General features: G+C 45.0%; 1 protein-coding gene and 1 non-coding gene across 2 annotated transcripts in view; both read right to left on the reverse strand.

Annotated features, from left to right (window-relative positions):
* Positions 1-5,134: 5,134 nt before the first annotated feature.
* Positions 5,135-5,245, reverse strand: TRNAL-CAA. Its single transcript has 2 exons — positions 5,208-5,245; positions 5,135-5,180 (listed from the first exon to the last, which is right to left on the reverse strand). It is a non-coding gene; the product is annotated as a tRNA-Leu (tRNA).
* A 7,970-nt stretch (positions 5,246-13,215) lies between these two features.
* Positions 13,216-21,670, reverse strand: part of TRIM27 (tripartite motif containing 27) — a gene marked incomplete at its 5' end in the record, with an annotated part of 26,644 nt that continues 18,189 nt past the window's right edge. The window contains 5 exons of the mRNA XM_004717401.3: positions 13,216-14,947; positions 15,995-16,021; positions 17,102-17,134; positions 17,252-17,367; positions 19,139-19,161. Coding sequence (XP_004717458.2) covers positions 14,352-14,947; positions 15,995-16,021; positions 17,102-17,134; positions 17,252-17,367; positions 19,139-19,161 — 795 coding nt within the window. The remainder of the gene's footprint in view (positions 14,948-15,994; positions 16,022-17,101; positions 17,135-17,251; positions 17,368-19,138; positions 19,162-21,670) is intronic.

Genomic DNA, 21,670 nt, shown 5'->3' on the forward strand with positions numbered 1-21,670 from the left:
ACTTTTGTATTCCAATCACCAATAGGTACCATCTCGATTGCATGTTTGGTCAATTTCCAACCGAAGCTATTGGTAGAATTCTTTAATTTCTTCTTCACTAGCTTTCCTGGTTGGTGAATACATTTGAATAACAACTGTATGGATTAGGTGAGATCATTAAATATTTGGCCAAACACAGCAGTGCTGATTTTTAAGTTGATAATTTTGGATGGCCCATGAATTTATATATATATATATATTTAATGTATTCATGACCATGAATGAAGGATATTTGAATTATAGTGCTTTTAAAGAATATTGAAAGTACCATTGACTGGCAAAAGAACACACAAATTGTTAGGTTTCTGGAGTGGGCCTTTGCATAATGAAGGAATTCACGCCAAAGTGCGCTTTGTAATCCAAGTGGGTTTTCATGAAGGACAGGACATGTTTCAGGCTTTACAGTCTCAACGGGGTTCACAACGGGGTTGAGCGGATGAAAAAGAGCACCCGCCAGTGCGGAACTGGTGGGGAGGCGGATCCCAGAGAACATGAAGGCCAGAGAGCGAGGGAGCCAGAGCTCGGAGGCAAGAGAGTGTGAGCCCCAGTGTAGGTCTGGGACGGCATGTGGGCCCCAAGGAAGCCCAGAGTGGGCCCTGAGGGGGCACGCCAGGCAGCAGGCGTATGTACCCCCACCCTCTGACCTGCCACTGAATGGGAGCAGGGGAAGAGTAAGAGAGCATCCCAGATCATGCTCCCTGCTTGTGTTAGTCTGGGTTGCTAGAGAAACAAATTCATAGACACTCATATGTGTATAAGAAAGAGCTTTATATACGAGCAATTGAATATTGAGAAAACATCCCAGCCCAGTCCAGATCAAGCCCATAAGTCTAATATTAGCCCATATGTCTGATACCAATCTATGAATTCCTCTTCAGACTCATGAAACACATGGAATGACGCCAAATGTAGGAAGAAAGATCACAGGTCAGTGGGTGTAAAGTCTTTTGGATCCAGTGGCGGTGTAAGCTTCTCAGTGCTGGTGTGGGTCTCCACATGGCTCCTCCAGTTCCTGGGCTCTAGTGTAGCTCCATGTGTCTTGTCATCAGGAATACAAAGCAGAGAGTGTGTCTATCCTCCAGTGAGCTATTTATCTCCTTTGCACCTCCAAATGATGTCATTAAGATGCCACCTGATTGACAGGCTAGACTTCCCCCCTTCGACAGGAGATTATGTAACTACCACACTGCCTTTACTCTAGCCCACCCCTGGCTGGGAGAAGGTGTGGTTGAAGGTATTGGTTGACCCCACTGGCTGGGTTGATCTCACCTGGGTGATGTCATGAGCCTGGGTCTAGTTTGGACCATCCAGGTGTACCTCCCACCTGGCTCGGGAGCCTGAGTATGAGCATGCTCAATTTGGGGTCTTCATAGGCGTCTAATGGTGTCCTGGTTTCTTTTCAACCTTCTCTATGGGGGCCTTTGCAGGCATGGGAGGGAAACCCTCTGGCCCTAAATCTAGCTACCTAACAAAGTCTGTCTGGGAAGAAGCACAGCCAGAGTGCTACTTAGAGGCGAGGATGGCGCGACTTCATCTTACACACTTTGGGCATGTTATCAGGAGAGACCAGTCTCTGGAGAAGGACATCGTGTTTCGTAAAGTGGAGGGTCAGTTAAAAAAAAAAAAAAAGGAAGACCCTTGACAAGATGGTTTGACATAGTGGCTACAAAAATGGGCTCAAACATAAGAACAATTGTGAGGATGGCACGGTGTGGGAAACAGAAAAGTTATTCCCCCGGTTGTCCCCCCATAATATATGCCATACCTCAGGTGCTGCTTGCCAGCACATGGTTAATGACTATACACTTGGAAGTCAATTGGTTAAAAGTTATCTGCCTGAAGGTTGTCAACCATCTAGAGCAGCGGTTCTCAACCTGTAGGTCGCGACCCCTTTGGTGGTTGAAAGACCCTTTCACAGGGGTTGCCTAAGACCATCAGAAAACACATCTTTCTCATGGTCTTAGAAACCAAGACACCGCTCCTCTATCCATCTCCAGGTAGGTCCACCCACATGCAGATATGCCCACATACGAGTACCCAGTATGAAGACTGTTACCCATGCTACACCATGCTTCACGACAAAATTTCATTTCTTTGTCATTAAAATAAATATTTCATAATATATAATTACATATTGTTTTTGTGATTCATCACTATACTTTAATTATGTTCACTTTGTAACAATGAAAATACATCCTGCATATCAGATATTTACCTGACAATTCATAACAGTAGCAAAATTATAGCTATGAAGTAGCAACAAAAGTAATTTTATGGTTGGGTGTCCCCACAACATGAGGAACTGTATTAAAGGGGTGATGGCATTAGGAAGGTTGAGAACTACTGATCTGAAGCAATCAGGCCCTATAGTCTGTCCCATCTTAAGTAGAGCCCACTCCTTTCTGATAAGGATAAATAATAGATTGTTCTCCTGAAGGAGAGCCCAAAGACACCTAAAGTGAAGCCAACTCAGGGACAACCAAGGTTAGGCTACCATCTTAACTCTACAGCCCACCTATCTTGTTACCTGTATGCCTTCCTGTCACATGTATGCCTCTAGTGCCTCCCCTTCCTATTGCATGAATACCCCTAGCTTGTCCCCCTCCTGTTATGCGTATGTCTATTGTACAACCCCTTCCTGTTACATATGTGATTACCTGTAATTAGGGGGCCGTGCATGCCTTGGTTGGAAATATATACTCTCTCTCTGCATGGATCTTGCTACTAAGTCATGATGGTCCTGAAGGTGAGCAATTGCTTGCTTAATCTTGTCTGATGTCTCTTTAATTTTACCCTTCAATTACACAACCGCTCCTTGGACCCGTTTGATTGTGGAGGCTGGTCCTCTAAAGCACAGGACCAGGCAGTGTTTTGTTCTGTTGTACACTGGGTTGCTATGAGTTAGAACTGACTCAATGCTACCTAGCAACAACAACATAAATGATGCTATAAATATTCACATTTTCCTTGGTAGGCAAAACATTTCCAAATTCTGTTGGGACTATTGGCGGAAGGAGAAAGCCTCACTTTTCCCCTGGGGAACAGCTGGTGGTTTCAAACTGCTGACTTTATGGTTAGCAGCCCAAGATATAACCCACTAAGCTACCAGGGGTAAGATAATTGCATTACTGAGAGGACTTGTCTGCAGTCATTCACTCATCACAGAAACCAAAACCCAAACTTGTCATCTAGTCAATTCTGACTCATAGAGAGGTTCAAGTTTGTTTGGTGTATAATGAACCCATGCAGGTATTAACTGGGACCCTCGGAACAATAAGATCTGACTTCTCCTCCAATATCTGCATTTCAGATGCACATCGGAAACAACTGAGGAGTTTTTAAAACTTGCTCATGCCTAGGCAGGGTCTGTGTCAGGCTAATAAAAGAGTGACACAGCACTTGGGTTTTTTTTTTTAAGGTGTTTTGAGTGATTTTAATGTTTAATTAGGAAAGAGAGCCAATGGGTTCAGCAAATACTTATCTGACCAAGTTACCTTGAACCATTAACTGCTCCAAGACTCCATTTTTCTCCATCTGTCATGTAAGGATAATCATTTTATCTACTCTTGGGGAACTATAATTAAGAACACAGCATACCCTCAACCCAGAAGACCTTTCCACAGAAACAGAAGAGAAAGGAAAGTTGTATTCCTACACAAGTATTAAATCAGAGCATGATTCATCTCAGGTAATCTGATGATGAGATTGCAAAATCAAAAGTAATTTGTGCCCTTTGTATAGCTAGGTCGATATTATCTATTCTGTTCAAGCTTTCAAGATCAAGTGACTAATTTTCTAGAATCCTCTGGCAGGATACCTGGAGTTGTGGTACTATTCCCCTGGGAAACTGGGAGGTAGTGGTGAGTTCTTGATGATTACAGTTCAAGACATGGTTTCTATGTCCTTGAGGGAACATCCTTGATTCATAAAGCTTTCCAGGGGAGAAAAAAGGACTTCACACGTTTTCTAAAGTGACTGCTGAAAGAAAGTGGTGGGAGGGGGGTGTCGGTGTTGGAGAGCTCATTTTTTAGTTGTATTATTTGTATTTGCCTTACATCTTGCAGATGTGAATTTTCAATAGCTGGCATTGGACATTTAGTCTGAAGATCAAAGATTTATGTTCTTCTAGATGATACAGAAATCTGGAATGTGGCGTTCCCCGACAACCGTAGTCTCTTACCTAGGATGCAAGCTGCACAAAGTCAAATAATTTCATATGGTTTTCCCGCCAAATCCCTTGGGAACACAGCATAAGCACTCATTAAACACTGCTTGAATGGGTGATTATTAGAAATAGTATAAATGTTCCCCCTCAAAGTGGTTAAAATTGGTTGTATCTAGTCTGCAATATTTATTTTGTAAGGGAAAAGAATGAGACTACATATGGAAAGATCCCAAAATATATATTAAGTTAAAAGCTTAACGGTGTGCATAGACTGTTTTTACAAAAATACATACGTATTTTTTTGCAAAGAAAACTGTAAAACTGTTGACAGCTAACATTTAAGTAACAGCTAGGTCTTTCACACATTTTAGTCTATACATTTGTATGTGATTACTTATTTGTTTATTTTTATGTGATGGTTTAAATGGTACTCAGCTTTGACTGAAACAAAACATCAGATGCTAATGTGAGTGTGAAGGTGCCTAATTTACAAAGGAAACGTGCACGACTTCCACTGTTTTGCTAACGAGTGGTATGTGTAGTTATCTAGACAGAGACAGAACGTCAGTGGGATTGGTGGAAAAGTGCCTCGGGAAGCATCCAGAACAGTGCCCAGGAGACCATGAGCAGGACCCAGGGCGCTCATCCTTTTCTTCACCTGCCAAAGATTCCGCAGCTTCCCAGGCTCCAAGTCTCGCGGCTTGCAGATCATCTCGCGATGTTACCGCTCTTTACGAAGCTTTTTTTTTTTTTTTTTGCTTTCCAAGTCTCCCGGTGTCAAAGATTATCGCGATGCTTCCATTTTCAAAAATCTCGTTACCTCTTGCGAAAATAGTTAACATGCAGTTTTTAAAGTTGCTGGTTGGACGTTGTTTTACATAGACTCTTAACACTACAGGGCTTAATGTTTAAACGAGGAGAAAAACTACATGTCAGAAGTGGGATTCGAACCCACGCCTCCATACGGAGACCAGAATCCCCAGAGCGGAGAAAGCTGTGCAAGCTTGAGTCTGGCGCCTTAGACCACTCGGCCATCCTGACACATACGAAGCTGATGTAGATATTTTTCTGAAGTAGATACAAAAGAAGTAGTCGCTTGGGTGGAAAGTCACGCATGGATTGAAATAAACAAAAGACTCTACTAGAGAACACATGTTTTTAATGCATCTGGGAGTGGCGCGCCTTCCGCTGACATCGCTGTCTCTAGAAGGGGTGCACACCTACATTCCTGCGCACACCCACGGGGAACAGAGGTCGGGGAGAAGGACGCAGCGGGCCGGGCTTCACAACCCCTGGTTGTCCTGGATGCCTTGTGTGCAGGTAGCCTTGACCTCGGGCTGGCTTGCTTCTGCAGAGTGCAAGGGAGGCATTGTCTAGAGAGTGTGTTCAGCCCCTCGATGTCGACTTTTGTCCCGGAGCTGCCTTGCCCCTGGCTTAAGTTTCTCTTGGGCTCCGAAGGTGACAGTGGGAGGGGCTGGGGGAGTCCGCTTGGGGCGCCGCGAGCCAGGCTGGCCCAATGGGGACCCCCCACTCCGACAGTCGGGGACACGCCCGCCCTGACCTTTACTGTCGCTCCCTCTTCCGAGCTGCAGACGGAGTGTCCAAGGCCGCCGAGGGCCAGCCCAGGGGGGTGGCGAGCGGGAACAAGGGCCACATCCCCTTTCCAGGGCTCCTCTCGTCGAGAATTCGCTGTGCTCCAATTATCTGAACTCTGGGCACCTATTTTGAAAGAGCCCCGTGAATAAGCAGTATGAAGTCACTCTGAAACTAGAATTAGAGGCTTTTGTGGGTCAGGGGCTCTTGTACAGCTTAACTTTTGTAAACCAAATACCTATCCAGCATGGGGCCTGGGGTCCATGGAGGTGATGAGACAGGGTGGCTTTGCCGCATTGTCTCTGAGGCTGTGAAGTTCAGAGAGTAGAAAAATAGGTTGGGGGATTTTAACTAGGTTTTGTCCTGCTAAATTACTCTGTATTTATCAATGCACAAGAGATTTGTTTCCCCCTGTAAAGCAAAACGTGTGCCTTTCCTTCATGAGGAGCAAATTGAGTTTCACAAGGCTTAACCTTAGATATCCATGTTGTCATAGGAAGTTTTTTTTTTTTTTCTTAATTAGTAAACTGAGTGAAAAATACAGGAAACCCGATGAGTTAGTTAATTGTGCCAGCCTGGCCGATAATCACATGTGGGGCTGGTTGAAAGGCGGAGGGATAAATGGGTGGTGAAGCCTCACCTTTCGAGTTCTCGGTCTCTTGTTTTGTGATGGTTGTATCGGGTGCAGCTGCCTTAGCAGTTTCCTGCTTCAGCTTGCAAGATTGACTTCCTACAAGACATCCCCAAGGAGAAGCCGCAAGGATCTATCCCGATGCAGCCCTGGGTGCTGGAGCGGCCGTGTGGAGACCCCTGCCAGTGCTGAGATGCTTACACGTTCACTGACTCAGCTTTCCTCCTGCAGTCGGCATTATTGCCTCTGTTTTGTGAGGTGAAGGACTTTGTGGACTGGTGTTGGGTTAATGGGTTAATGTTGGGCTTGTGGGCTTGGGCAGCATTGGGTTGGGATGTTTTCGTGATGCACATTTTCTTTGCATAAAACTCTCTCTTATACGTGAGTTGCTGTGGATTTGTTTCTCCAAAGTACCCAGACTAATACACCCGAGGTGGTTGTTTTTTAAATCACATGAGATTTCAAATCTGTCTTTCATGAACTATAGTTTTCCAGGAACGGGTTTCAACATGACACAGTAACTAACCTCTTTAATATGAACAATGATTATTGTTTTTCACAACTGCAAAGTATACACAGATTTTAGAAAATATTGTATGTATGATCTTACTATTCAGAGGTACCCACTAAACATTCTGATAACATTTCATTGGGCCCTTTTCTGTATGTCATGTGGAATACATTTTTACAAAATAAGTCATGTTATACAGTGTGCCTGAAAAATTATGAGCATCTTTCCTATTCTCTTGTATAAATTTGAATCACTGCAGATATTCTACATCAAACTTGAACTACTGGACACTGATTAGATTGTTTCTAATATTTCATTTTTATTAGCAATGTTGTGAAGGAAATCCTTGTGTAGATCGTTTTAAACTTCCCTAATTCTGTAAAATAAATTCCTACAAATGGAACCTCTCAATTAGCTAGTTGTAGTCTTTTGATCATGTCAAACTGCCCTCCAAAATTTTTAAGCAGTTTAGATATCCATTAACAACTGACTCACCCACACAAAATATACTCATGAACACATCAACAAATCACCCAGTCAACACCTTAGTGGGGTGAAAAATGTTAAGGCATTGCTCAACGGCTTTATTACTAAGGTTCAGCTGTCATGTTTAAAGGAATTTCATATTTCTTGAGATGGTCATCCTCTTATTGATTTGTATTTAAGACCCTTTGTCTGAAGGATATAAACACTGATATGGTTTCTATTTTAACAACACACACACCCCCATCCCCGATATACTATGCTTTTGCACAAGAATCATAGAGCTCTCCAAACGTTTAATCAATTCCATCCCATGGATACTCTCAGCTGTAAAATTACCACGGTTTCCCATGGAGAGTTTAAAACATAGTTGTGGCGCACGCCGTGTTTGTTACACATTGACTTTTATGTTATTTTTGGTCTGATGCTTAGTTCCCTATGTATGGCATGTTAAACTCCCACTGAAGATGTAGGGGTCCCCAGGTGGTGCCAGCAGATAAGCATTAGCTCACAGGTTGGCGGTTTGAACCCAACACAGAAGCCCCAGGGGACCCAGGGCTGGAGACGTGCTCCGGAGAAGTGAGGGCCTTAAAAATCTCACGGAGCACAGGTAGGGGCTGCCATGCATGGGAACTTCATGGCGACTATCAACTGTCTTCCGTGTTACCATAAAAACTCAAACTCGCAGCCACTACACTGCTCACATCGCCCCTCATGGGACAGGGTAGAACTGCCCGTTTGTTTCTGACACTCATTTCACGGAGTAAAAAGCCTGGCTTTCTCGCTGTGGTTTTGAACTGCTGTCTTGCAGTTGCAGCCCAACGGGTAATCACAACACCACCCAGGACTTGAAATTCTTTCTGAAATAGGTAAAGTGTAATTAAATGTGCAAATACTTCTATTTTTCCTCGATAGGAATTTGGAGTTCCCAGGGAAACTTTGAAAGGCCCGTCAATCTTTTGGTCATGGAGAGGGGATTCAGAGGATAACCAAGCACTAACTGGTAAAGGTGGTCTGTTATTACCACAAAGGACTTCATTTTCAGCATGCCAACGATCTCTTACCTGTTCATATGAGCCTCACACAATGCTGACCCTCTAGAACAGTGGTTGCCTCAACCTTCCTCATACTGCGACCCTTATCAGTTCCTCATGTGGTGGTGACCCCCAACCATAAAATTATTTTCGTTGCTACTGCATCACTGTCATTTTGCTAGTTACGAATCGTCATGTAAATATGCAGGATGTATTTTCATTGTTACACATGGAACATAATTAAAGCATAGTGATTAATCACAAACTATCTAATTATATATTGTGAAATATTTATGTTTTCCGGTGGTCTTAGGCAACCCGTGAAAGGGTCATTCGACCCCCAAAGGGGTTGAGACCCACAGGTTGAGAACTGCTGCTGTAGTATAAGGCACTGCATTTACATAAGCACGGGAGTAGAAAATACGTTCAAAACGGGGTGGCCCATAAATGACTTACAAAAAGAGGTGGTATGGGGGAATTCAGTGACTATAGAATTGTGTTCACTTTTGAGTGTGCTTAAAAATTTCCACAGGGAGGGGAAAAGTGGGGGCTCGGTGAGGAGCACTATGCTGAATTGTGTCTGCCTCCCAGGCATATATGTAGACTTCAAAACTAGTGAGAAAATGGAATCAAAGGATAACAGAATTTTCCCGTGAACTTTTTTTGAAATCCCCTTAAGTTACAAATGATAAATATATCAATCTTTTTTCAGACTTCAATTCTTGTTCACCATACATCTTGTGAACATCCCACGCTACTATCCTAATTCTGCCTTCATTCTAAAAGAAGCATCTTGGAGAGGCAGGAACCAGGAGGTCACCTGAAAGTTGCCTTTAAATCTGCTCACATTTCAACCTTCAAATGAACACAGAAGGATCCTGGTCAAGAGGTGGGGGGAATGCAGAACATAATTTCCAAAATGCCTCTGGGCTTTCTGTAGCCAGAGAGGGTAGATGCACCCCTGAAACGAATCTTTAAACTCTAAACCAAAAATATCCCCCAGTCTTCACAGAACTGAATGAGTTGTTTTAACTTAAGTGGTAAGGAAAAAAAAAAAAAGGTCCAGAGCACTAGGCTCTTGATTATCAACTATCTGTATGGGATCAAATTGACAACTCAAGAGATGAGATCGGAACCCAAAAGGGCAGAGCTTGTGTTCATGTGGGAATAACTCAGGAAAGAATGTGACCAATGTCATGGACTTGCACATGTAGACATTGTTGAATGTGTTTTGCCATGTGTATTTTGAATAGTAACAGCAAAGTTAAGGGGAGAAAGTCAACATGCCTTAACCAGAAAAACAAAGACACTGTAATTTGGATCACCATCTTCCACTGGTCAGATTGTGGGGGCTGGCCTGTTCTTAGGATGCTGGAAACGATGACCCTGGCATTTCAAATACCAACTCAGTCATTCACGGTGGATAGATTGCAACCAACTTCCAGACCAAGATAGACAAGGAAGAAAAACCTGGCAAGACCTAGTTCTGAAAATCAGTCCATGGAAAACTTAATGGATCATAACAGATTGTCCAGCATGGGGCTGGAAGATAAGCTCCCAGGGTTGTAGGCACTCAAAATATGCATTGGCCCTGCCAATGGGTTTGGGCACACCCACAATGATGGAGGAGGTGCAGGGTCAGGTAGTCACCTGTAAGTCAGAGCCAACAGTAGTAATTTGCCATAAAAGGTGCTGTATTTCTACCCTTCATCATAAGGAAGAAGTTAAATGCTTGCCTTCCTATACAGGACTGTTTGAGGGGGGGGTTAAAATTTTCTAAGTATGTTGCTATGTGTGTGATGTTATTTTTCCAATAGGAAAAACTGCTAATTATGAATAATAAAAGACCTCAAATACAAAATTAAACCAATAAAAGCCTGGTCTGAGGAACTTGTTGGGGGAAAATATACTGAGGAAGTATTTTGAGATGCACTTATTGTTCACACATTTACCTCATAATCTAGCCAAGCTAACTGCTCCACAATCCTATCAGCACCAGCTCCACTGGGCTTTTTCCTCACAAAGGAGCAATACTGTAGGCTTAGATGAGGTGTAGGGAACTGATTTAATTACATCACGGAGTCAGAGTTGTAAACCTGTGGTAGCAGGCAGAGGCCTCCCAGCCTCTAGAAAAACAGGGCACTCTGAGCGGCTAAGAAAGGTAGACCTAGCATCTCAGCTTCCTGAGACACTGTGGTCCCCTGCAGTGTCACGTAGCCATGGATATTTTGCTGTTCTCCATTTCTTCTCCATGTTACCCTCCCCCATCACCCTCCGACTGACTACCTTTTCCAAGGACAAAGGCAAGCTTGGTGCATTCTCAAGACTCATATTCAGTTGGGTCACCTAACAGGGGTTTCTTTGAATCAAGAATTACCTTGTTGGAGATGTTGGACAGGGCAAGATATGACAAAATAATTTATAAATTATCAAGGGTTCATGAGGGAAGAGGGAGGGGGGAAAATGAGGACCTAATGCGGGGGGCTTAAGTGGAGAGGAAATGTTTTGAGAATGAGGAGGGCAATGAATGTACAAATGCGCTTTATACAATTGATGTATGTATGGACTGTGATAAGAGTTGTATGAGCCCCTAATAAAATGATTAGAAAAAAAAAATTACCTTGTTCCTTTTAAAGAGACCAGCAACTTACTGTTGCTACACTAAAACGCTTCGGAGTTTTTATTTTGCTGGGAGATGTATGGTTTCTACCTTACTTACCACCGACGACCACTGGGTCTTAATTGCATAGTGCCTTGACATGTGATCACGTGTACTGTCTCCTCTCCTTACTTGTATGACAAGGAGCCATGGCACTTCACGCTTCTCTCCACATTGGGGTCCTCAGTACAAAAGCACATTCAGTATTTTCCTTCGGTAGCAAAGGAACTGAAGGATGAGAGGGTGTTGATACCCTGGTGGGGAATTAACTTCACATATGACGAGAAGAACTAGAAAGAAGTTACAAGAATTCAACTAGACCCTGTCTGCCTTGTGGGGCTCTAACATCCAATGCAATGAACACAAACATTGTTAAGTGTGCTGCTGTGGGTGACGTAATTTTTTAAAATGGTAAAAACAAAGCTTCTGAATAAAAGGTATAAAAGAGAATTTAGAATCATTTATAAGTTGCATTTAACCCCATCCAAAAATGGCACTTTTAAACAAACATATATATATATATACCTATGAATCCACCACCCAGCACAAAAATCGTAAGACAATGAATTCACATCAATCTACACTGTTTCTCTATCTCATCCTCCCACCTCACCCAGCATTGTTAGTTGCCATTCTGCCCAGGTGTACAGAGCAGAATTGCTGCACTGCTTCTCTTGAGATGCATCTAGGTGGATTCAAATCACTAACCTTTTGGCTAGTAATGGAGTGCTTAACACTCTGTGCTATTCAGTGACTCCTTGCCCCACCGGTAACCATGAGCTGTTGGTTAATATTACTAAAAGGTTATTGTATGGTATTTAGTCTTCTGAGACTTCTTTTCTTTGGTCAGCATAAAAACAAACTCATAACTGTATCCACACTCAAACCGGAAGTAGCCTTATTGACTCCAAGATTGGTTCTTGCCGCTCCAGCTGCTGCTTTTAACAAAGATGCTTCATATTGTTACAAAGCACCAGGCCTACCCAGTATGGGGTCCTCAAGGTAGCTTGGAGGCAGCCCCAGCACTCAGGCAGCCAAGCCCAGCAGCCCTAGGCCGCTTCGCTTAGACAACAGGTAAAGGTGTCCTTTTGGGTAGCCCCTTATGTTCTTCCTCCCGACCCCAGGGGACTTAATTGGGAAAGGAAGGAATGCAATTTTTCCAGTTGCAGATTCTTCAGTCTAGAGAAGACGTCAGTCACTGCGGTAACACGGGCATTCGAGGACTGGCATCCCAAGGGTCCCGGTCTCTGCTCTGTCCCATCATGAAGAAGAGCATAATCCACCCATGTGGCTGGACAGGATTTGAGGTATCTGGTTATGTGTTCTGCCTCAGTTTGAATCCTGGCTCTGCTGCTTCTTAGCGGGATGCCTTGGACAAGCCACTGACCCTGTGTTTCAGTTCCTTCATCTGTAAAATAAGGGTAATAATACCTACTTCACAGGCTTGTTATGAGGGTTTACCAAGTAATTATGCATAGAGCATTGTATGTCAGGTGCCCAGCACAGTGCTACGTGGCTAATAATATTTTACATATAAACACACACACCCACACACGCACAGCACGCACCACCCGCTTGTGACCTTAAGGCATGGAACCCTTGATGGCTGGTACAGGAGCAAGTGTCATCCATGGAATTCTGTGGCGTCTGAGGCCATGTCCAAAAGGGGGAAACAATCCAAATTCCTGGTTTAGAGCTGTCTTTTCACCTAATCTCGCCTTTTTTTTTTTTTTTTGCATGTGGTCTTTTAAGCAACCCTTTGGGCTTGCGTGGGTGGTTCTAGACCTTCTGATCAGCCAAGCACAACCCAGCTGCCAACTACAAAAATGGCTTGAGGCAATATTTTCCTAGTGAACTTACAGCACAAACCAACATAGAGCCCTAGGCTGTGGGTATCCAACACTACTTTCTCAGAGTGAGCTGGTCCTGGGAAAGCAGTGGTTACTATCTAGTTGGAAATAAAATGTTGATCAGAAGGTTCTGGATCTATTTGCGAGATCAATCACTAACCGCTCCCCCCCACCCTCCCTGCCTGGCTCCCTTTCAACTCACTCCAACAGTTATGAACCCAATCCTATCCAGGCCGGGCACACGACAATGTAAACAACACCCACACTCACTTTATTGTCAGGCAGCGGGTCATGTACCCAAAGAGCAGAACTGAGACACATCATGGGGGCTTGCTCAAAGGAATCAGCCTCAGCTTTCTGATCCCAGGAAACGATGCGATCAAGTAGTGAAGCCCTTGATGGAAGTGCCCTTTGATGGTACACACGTAGAAAGACCACACAGCCCTATCTCCTCAAGGAGACAGGGAGTCGGTGAATACCTGGGATATTTGCCCAAAACCCTTCCAGGGAGAGTGCAGGTCTGGCCACCTCTCCACACAAGTGACCTGGGGACGATCTGGGGACAGTGGATGGTATTGGGCAGATAATTACCCTGGGTGATAAGACCCTCCGTACTAAAACGTATTTTCACTAGAACCAAGAGAGCAGGCTTAGCTCTCGGGAAAGACACATGGGCATGTTCATCAGATTCTCTCTATTGCAGACTGGGTGCCTTTCCCCAACATGACTGCAGGGGCTGTAGCTAACCAGGACACACGTACACCTCTCTGATGGAGTGAATAAAACGGGCACATGGGGAATCAGGGGAGAGAAGTACTATTCCCAGAAGGAGAAACTGGGATATAAGACATCATGCCAACAGCCTCACAGTTCCACACTAGGCTCTTGGAAAGGGGCATGGGTTCCCAGAATGTCATAAGTGCCCATGACAGCTGTTCTGCGACTTTGGGGCAGAACCAAAGGAGGCTAGGCTGGGCCGAGAAGGGACAGGTATGTTCCTCCAGCTCCGAGGCCGTCCACTCCCGGCAGGTGTGAGTCTTGGAAACCCAAGGAGCCATTTCTCCCCTGCCATATCATAGGGGGGGCTTGACGGCAGTGAGTTTGGTTTCCTTAAGCCCCCTCCAGCACTGTGCAAGACCAAAAAGGGTGAAACACTGGAGGTGGACGTCTGGTTTTTATTTCTGGGCAACCTTGAAACTTCTCATTACAATTTGCCTGGAGTGGGAAAGGGCAGTGGAGCACACGGACAGCCCGTCTTCCACCGCGAGGGCCGGAAAGTGGTCAGGCTGTCCAGCTGTGCCGGACAGAGAATGGCAAGACAATGAGGTGCCATGTGCCTGGGCTGGAGTTTGGCCGTGGGTCATTCGGGCCCAAGTTCATCTCCTTTCAAGGGGAGGTCTCCATGGAATGACTGGGGTTTCCAACGTGGCCAGAAAACCCATCAATCCCACTCATGGGGCAGATGGTCAGTGGGGCCGCGCTCTTCCCTCCCGAGTAGCTCAGACTGAAGTAGGGCCGGACGGGCCCGCAGAAGGTAGCATGAGAGAAAGTAAAAGTGTGACACCTCTCAGTCACGTTGTAGAAGGAGACCTCACCAGCATCGTAGTCCAAAAAAATCCCCACCCGCTGGAGAGGGGTCCGTAGGGGGAGGGCAGTCATCGGGGAGGTGAGAGCCCAGTATTCCTTCCCATACCACAACGACACAGCCCAGAATCCATTCTGGGGGGCTGAGGTGACTCCACCTTTTCTGCACACGGAGTCTTCACAGACACCGATGGTCCACTTGGCCTTATCTCCCACCTCTACCTCCCAATAATGTCTCCCAGCGATGAAACACGGAGAGCCCAAGACACAGGGGAAGAGATTGAATCGCTCGGGATTGTCAGGGAGGTCCTGCTGCAGGTAACTGTAGCGCACTTGCCGCAGATTATCGGAGAGGATCAGGCTGGGGTAGGCCGTGTCTGGGTCCAGAGTCACATCCACTGCGAGAGACAGAGGGGAAGGTCAGTGCGAGAAGCGGACCCAGAGGGCCCTCTCTGGGACTCTCCGGAGGAAAGGCTAAGAGCTCCCCCCTGCAGTGGGCAGTCATCACAACAGGAGATGCATTCTGACACTAATGTTTCAACCACTACTGTTTGGATTGGCTGCTACCTTTATGAGTGAGCATATTTTATTTCCAAAGTACAGAAATTTCATCCACATCATAAATGACGATATCCATTTTAAATGGAATCTGGGGTTTTCTGACATGTTCACACACCTCAGACTGAGGATCTCTGGGAGCGGAGAAGCTGCCTAGTCTCTCGGAACCCCAGGGTGAACCTGAGGGTGGAGGAGGAAGAATACACATTCGTACCCCAAGAGTAGAAGCCAGGAGACACAGGATCCCTACATTCTCTTTAGCACTCACACGGAGTGTTGGCCTGAACCACACCTTATGGAAGGGGGAGTGCTTTTCTCAAACCACAAATTACCTCTGAGGCTGGGAAGGCGGACCAGTACACCAGGAATCTCAATTTGAGGGGAGCTAGTTTCTATCCTGTAACCCTTCACAGCAACTGAGCTTGATTTCTCCCTGGTTTCAAAAGCGCCACAGGCTTTAGCTCTGAGGCATTTCATAAGCAAAGATATTATAAGTGCCTAGAAATAAGCAGTGGTCTTGTTGTCATTATAATGTTCACACCCTTAACCTGGAATGCCCCTCTCCCCCACCCCTCCAAATCCCACACCTGTGCCAACAAGTTGATTCTAACTCAAATAGAACTGCCCCTCCACAGGGTTCCTCCAAAGGGCATCAAACGTCGCAGAAGCAGGCAGACACATCTGCCTCCTTTGGAGGTGCTAAGGGGTTTTGAACTGCCAACCTTATGGTTAGCAGCCAAGTGCTTGACCACTGTGCCACCACCAGAAATCCTAGGTAGCCTAAAGGACCCAAATTTAGGCAATTTCCAAAGTTATCCACAACAGTCATTAAGTTCACAGGGATTTTCCTTTTCTCTGACAATGGCTTTGTCTGGTGTCATACCTACCTGAGTATAACTGGGCTTCTCTCAATTCTGAAAGAACAAGAGAGAAAAGGAATTTACAGCAGCCATGGGAGAATTTCCCAGAAACACAAAGCCGAGGGCACTTTGGTTAGAATTCTCATACAGTAGCAGTCTCTACCGGGAAGCCCAGAGCCTTCCTTGCAGTCATGCCCTGATTCTTTGTTCCGCTCCCCTATCATGTAGGACTCCTCCATCCACCTAGGAGTGCCAAGGAAAGTGAATGACCACGTGTGTGATTGGTAGAATATAGTCAAATGAAGCCAAGGTCAAGGATCCCACCCTGCAATGGGCCAGCTGGCTCTACAAGGGGGCAAAGAGGGTCCCAAAGCCAGGATGTACAACTTTTAGTTTTCATAGGCCACCCGAGTCAGGCATTGGGCAGCTCCAGTAACACCCGCCGGCAGACTTTGGGACAAGGAAGACGATTGCATTTACAAAGCCCTTTAGAGTGGACAGAACATTCTTTTCACAGACCGGTTCTCAGGGAACCTGTTAAGTGGCAGTATCACAAAGGTCAACGAAAGTCCTGCCTGAATCAACCCCACGGTGAGTCACAGACCATCTCCTGAATCTGCCCTGCGTAAGCACGGTGGTCAGTAAAGGTCAGCAACAACTCACTCACAGGTGAGCACAGCAAGGCACTGGGTGCTCCCAGTCCTTGAGGGCTCACCGTAACTTCCACGGGAGAAGATGGGAAAGCAAGTAAGATCCCTCTGTAGGTGAGACCAGCGCAGTTCGCACTCACCTTGTTTTACAGAGTGGGAAATGATGGTGGAGGATCCGTTCGCTGGGACAGAGCTGAGCCCAGAACCTGAAATCTGACCGCTCAAACCACTCCCTCGGGCTGCCTCAGCCCTGCTCTTCCATCAGCACCTCCATCACTGAATGACTGAATACAGCTATCAGTCTCTAGTTCACACAAGAGGCTGCTAACAGGGTGGGGGCGGGTGTTTCCAAAACGAACTTGACAAAAAGAGGTGGAAACTCTGGGGAAGCTGATCAACGGATCTATTTCCCCACACCTGCCATGCCGACCTCGCCCTTTGCTCCAGGACACACCCACATCAAACGCCCGCTAGATACACTTACCTTGGATCTTCTCCATATCCGACTGCATTTTTTCTACAGGGAGGAAAGGACAGAAGATACTGAGTTTGCACCCCACTCTCTGGCTGACAAATGTGTCTTTTCATGCAACCAGGGGAGGTTCAGACATAAACCCAACTCCCCTCACACTACCTGTGAATTGCTTCAGACTCTCAGTCAAGAACAGACATTTCTGGGCAAAAATGTGGATTTTCTCTTGAAGATCTGGAGGTGTGATCCAGGGCTCGGGAATCCTGATCCTCTCAGCCCTAAATTTAAAATGTTTAAAAAGGAGTCAATACTCTTCCCAACTCCAAGGAACCAGAATAGGGTCTGGGTTAAACATGAGAACAGTATGGAAACTGATTGTGGCAGCAACTGTACAACACTGCTTGATGTGATCAAACTATGGAATGATAGGATATCTGTATCAACTCCCAATTAATAATAAATAAAAAAATAAGTGCACCGTCTTTAAAAATCAACCCACTTCCCCACCCCTCACCCCCATTGTCCTCCTAGGCAGATCCTGTAGATCAAAACAAGGGTAATTAATACCCGATTCATTTTCGGATCCCAAACACCCTAACTCCCAACTTCATAGGCAGCAACTTCTCAAAACTGATTTACCAATCTATAGGGGGGTGGCACTTTCAGCGTGTTAGGTATTCACTGGAGAACACTCAATGATCCCCTACATGCTCCCCCGCCCCACCCCCAAAAGCATTCTATGGCAAAGACCACCAGCTGCCAACCCAACTATTCCCTCTCCTAGCTTTAAACTCTTATCAAGCTGAAGAAAGCCCACTCCCTCTCCCTTACAATTAGAAGTGACCTTGTCATTGCACTGGTGGTAATCTGAGGAGTCTGGTAAAAAGGTGATGGCTTCCATTGGCTGGCATTTAGACTCAAGAATGAGGACCACACTTCAGAAGTGGTAGAAGGAACAACTGTTATCCACTTAGGTAAATTTTATATGGTGACAAAAGAATTTATCGTATCTACGCTGTAAGCCACTGAAGTTTGGGGTTTCCTCTTAAGTAGCCAAACTCAATCCTTAGTCTCACAAGCTGCCAGAGTTGAGGGGTCTAGTTCTGTGATGTTGGGTCAAAACTAGATTGGCCTCAACAAGTGGGAGACAAAAGCCGTATTTGTTTAGGTCATCTGACTGCATAGACCAGGGGTCCTCAAATTTTTTAAAACAGGGGGCCGGTTCACTGTCCCTCAATCCGCTGGAAGGCCGGACTATGTTTTTTAAAAAAAAAAAACTGTGAACAAATTCCTATGCACACATCTTATTTTGAGTAAAAAAATAAACGGGGCAAAAACAGCCGGCGGGCTGCACGTGGCCCGCGGGCCATAGTTTGAGGACGCCTGGCCTGACAAACCCTAATGCAGCTCCATCCCAGGTGGCCTCAAAGTGCCATGATTAAACCTGTCTTCTTCATTGTTCAGGATTCTAAGCAACCTCCAAGTGCAGGCCCTTCAAAGCCAGCCTCCACTCAAGGCCCTCTTCCGAATGCCTATCCCCTGTGCCCTTGCCATCCACTGTGCACACACTTGTTCACTCTGAACTCTCCCTGCTCAGTCATGCCCCAACTCACAGCCAACACCTCCTCCTCCCTTTCAGTTTGACGGTATAGCAGAGACGTAATCCCTCTCTGAGCTAGAACTCGGCCGGCTCACCACCAACAGGTGATGTGTTGTCTTAGCTGGTAACAACTTCGGCTCTACTCTCCCCCTTGTAAGAAAAGCAAAAACAAAACGAAAGGGAGATCATTCTGATGTGCTTCATGAGCAACAACCAGAGGCTCGCCTTGCACGCTGCCAAACTCCACCCCACCCCTGAACCATGAGCACCATCCTGATGTGCTGCCTCCTATCCAACCCCCTCTCCATAATTCGTCTCTGAGAAGAGCTGCAGCTGACGTGTCCAGTTCTTGCACGGTAGGGACTCTGCAGAGAAGGGTCACTCTGGGAACATGTCCATCCCAGGTGGGAGGGAGACAGTCTTCCCGCGCTGGATTTAACATGATGTACCTGCTCAGTGTGTCCCCGATGTCCTACAAGAGAACGAAAAAAGACGACCCTGAGAAGTCTGTCAACATTTCAGCTAAAAAACCCAACTTGCGAGCTGTTGCTCCAAGAAGATTCCGGGGAAACAGGAATACTGGAACATAACTCATGGTTTCAAGCACCTTAAAATCAGGCAGAGCACACTAGAAACTACGGCAGCGCTATCCCAGCATGTTCAATGCCCTCCTTCAGCACCTCCCATCAGGCAAGGGACTTCATCATTTCAAATGTACTAATTCAAGCATCTTCCCCTGGAACCACGACGACCTACTGTCCAGCTTCTTCTACTTCTCTTTTTGCTGAAATAATTTCAAATGGGCAGAAAAGCTGGTGACCCCCCCCCAAATTCCTATATAGTCTTTGTCCATCTTGACCCATTTTTAACGGTTTACAACATTTCCTTTTTCAATCTCTCTACTGCCCACCCCCACCCTCTCTCCCTAGATATTTCAGAAACATTAGAAAGTAGATTGTTTGCACCATGTCCCTTTAGACTTCAGTGTGTATTTCCCGGGAACAAGGGGGCTTTGGGGTGTGTGTGTTATTTTAAAAAGAAGAAAACATAACCATTTTTGTTACATGCTTTCAAACTGATTCCAACTCAGTGGCCCCATGTGACAGAAGAGGACTACCCCATACAAGTCCCTAGGCACTTGAGGCTCCTGGATGGGTTTGAACTATCAACCTTTGGTTTGCAGCTGAGGACTTAACTGTTGTGCCACAGGGCTCCTTACAAGCACAGTGCAGTTACCAAATTCAGGCCATTTAACCCGGAAGTGGTTATCATAGTCACAGTTCATGTCGCAACTTAGGCAACTCTCTTGATAATGTTTTTTTATAACAAAAGGCAACTAGTATAAGTCGTTGTATTTAGTTATTATGACATGTGTCTTTAACTTGGAACAGTTCCTCCACCTTCATTTTTCAGGACCTTGATATTGTCAGTTATCAAATACCCCGGAATGTAGGTTTGCTGGATTTCATGATTTCTCTAATTAAATTTAGGTTATGCCTTCTTTGACTAGTCATACTGTTATCTTTCTAAAGGTACACGATAGTCACTTGTCCCACATAGAGATATTAATTTTGATCACTGCATAATTACTATTTTCCCTTTTGAAGTTATTAAGTATGACATAAGTGATACTTTGAAATTATGTATCTTAATCATTAAAGTTCCCTATTTAGGGTTAGCATCCATAGGTAATTCATATCTGAATTAAGGGTTTACCTTACTTGCCAAATGGCAACTTCCTAATTTCAAAATCCTTTCTTCTAATGAATAACAATTTATAAATTATCAAGTATTCGTGAGGGAGAGAAGGTGGGGGGGGGAGGGGGAAAAATGAGGAGCTGATACCAAGGGCTCAAGTAGAAAGAAAATGTTTTGAAAATGATGATGGCAACAAATGTACAAATGTGCTTGACACAATGGATGTATGTATGGATTATGATAAGAGCTGCATGAGCCCCCAGTAAAATGATTTTTTTAAATCCCTTCTTTTATTATCTGACATTCTACTGGAAGGGTGTTCCCTCCTTGGATAGTGCAGTTAACAGGCTTTGTTGACTGAAAGTTTGAATGTTCTAACCCACTGAGGCAGCTCTGAATAAATGATGGAACTCAACAGTTCCATTTTATTCAGTGGATTATAATCTGTTATATACTGGTGCTCAAGAAGTTTGAGACTTGGCCAGAGCGAGTCCCTTCACACTGATCTATGTCCTATTGACATGCCTCCATCGTTTTCCTAATCCAGGGAGACCTTGTCCCTTTGGGTGAAGAATGGGATTTAGAAACCATGATCTGGGGACTGACTGTGATCGCTGTTATGAGATGACACTGCTTCAAATCCAGTGTGCAGAGAGCGAGGGACTCATGAGTTTGTGTGTTATTTCCAATCCCAGTCCAAACACTTTTGTCTTTCTCTGTTCCATATTTGTCACTAGATTTACTCATTTGCTCCAAACCTTAAAAAGAATAGTTGGAAGTTCTAAATCCCTACTATGTACGACCCAAAAGAAATAAGCCTAGAAATGGAAACTCTGATGGGATTATTAGATTGCATGATATGCAAATTATATGCCACTTAAACTGTTAAAAAGTAAAATAAAAATGGTTAAAATAACCAAAAAGATGTTAGCCCATGTTTTTTAAGTCCTTTTCTCTCTCTTTAGATGGACTGAATTGTAAACTTCAAAAGTTTGTGGAAAAATTAGATTATCTTCTAATTCCATGTTTTATCAACTTTTTGAGGACCCCTTGTATATATATAAAAACACGCTGTTTATAAGATACTGGGCTTAGGTTTTTCACTTTAAATATGGTTTACTCGGATAAGAAACCCAGGGACAAGGGAACAACAAGCGATCCAAATTGGTGGGGAGGTGGGTGTGGGAGACCTGGTAGGGCAGGATCAAGGGGAACATAACAAAGAGGAAGTGCTGAAATCCTGGTGGGGACTGAGCATGATAGTGGGACAGGAGGAGAATCAA

Source organism: Echinops telfairi, unplaced genomic scaffold (assembly GCF_000313985.2).
Source record: "Echinops telfairi isolate 266 unplaced genomic scaffold, ASM31398v2 ScPeMD7_7441;HRSCAF=8479, whole genome shotgun sequence".
Lineage (NCBI taxonomy): Eukaryota > Metazoa > Chordata > Mammalia > Afrosoricida > Tenrecidae > Echinops > Echinops telfairi.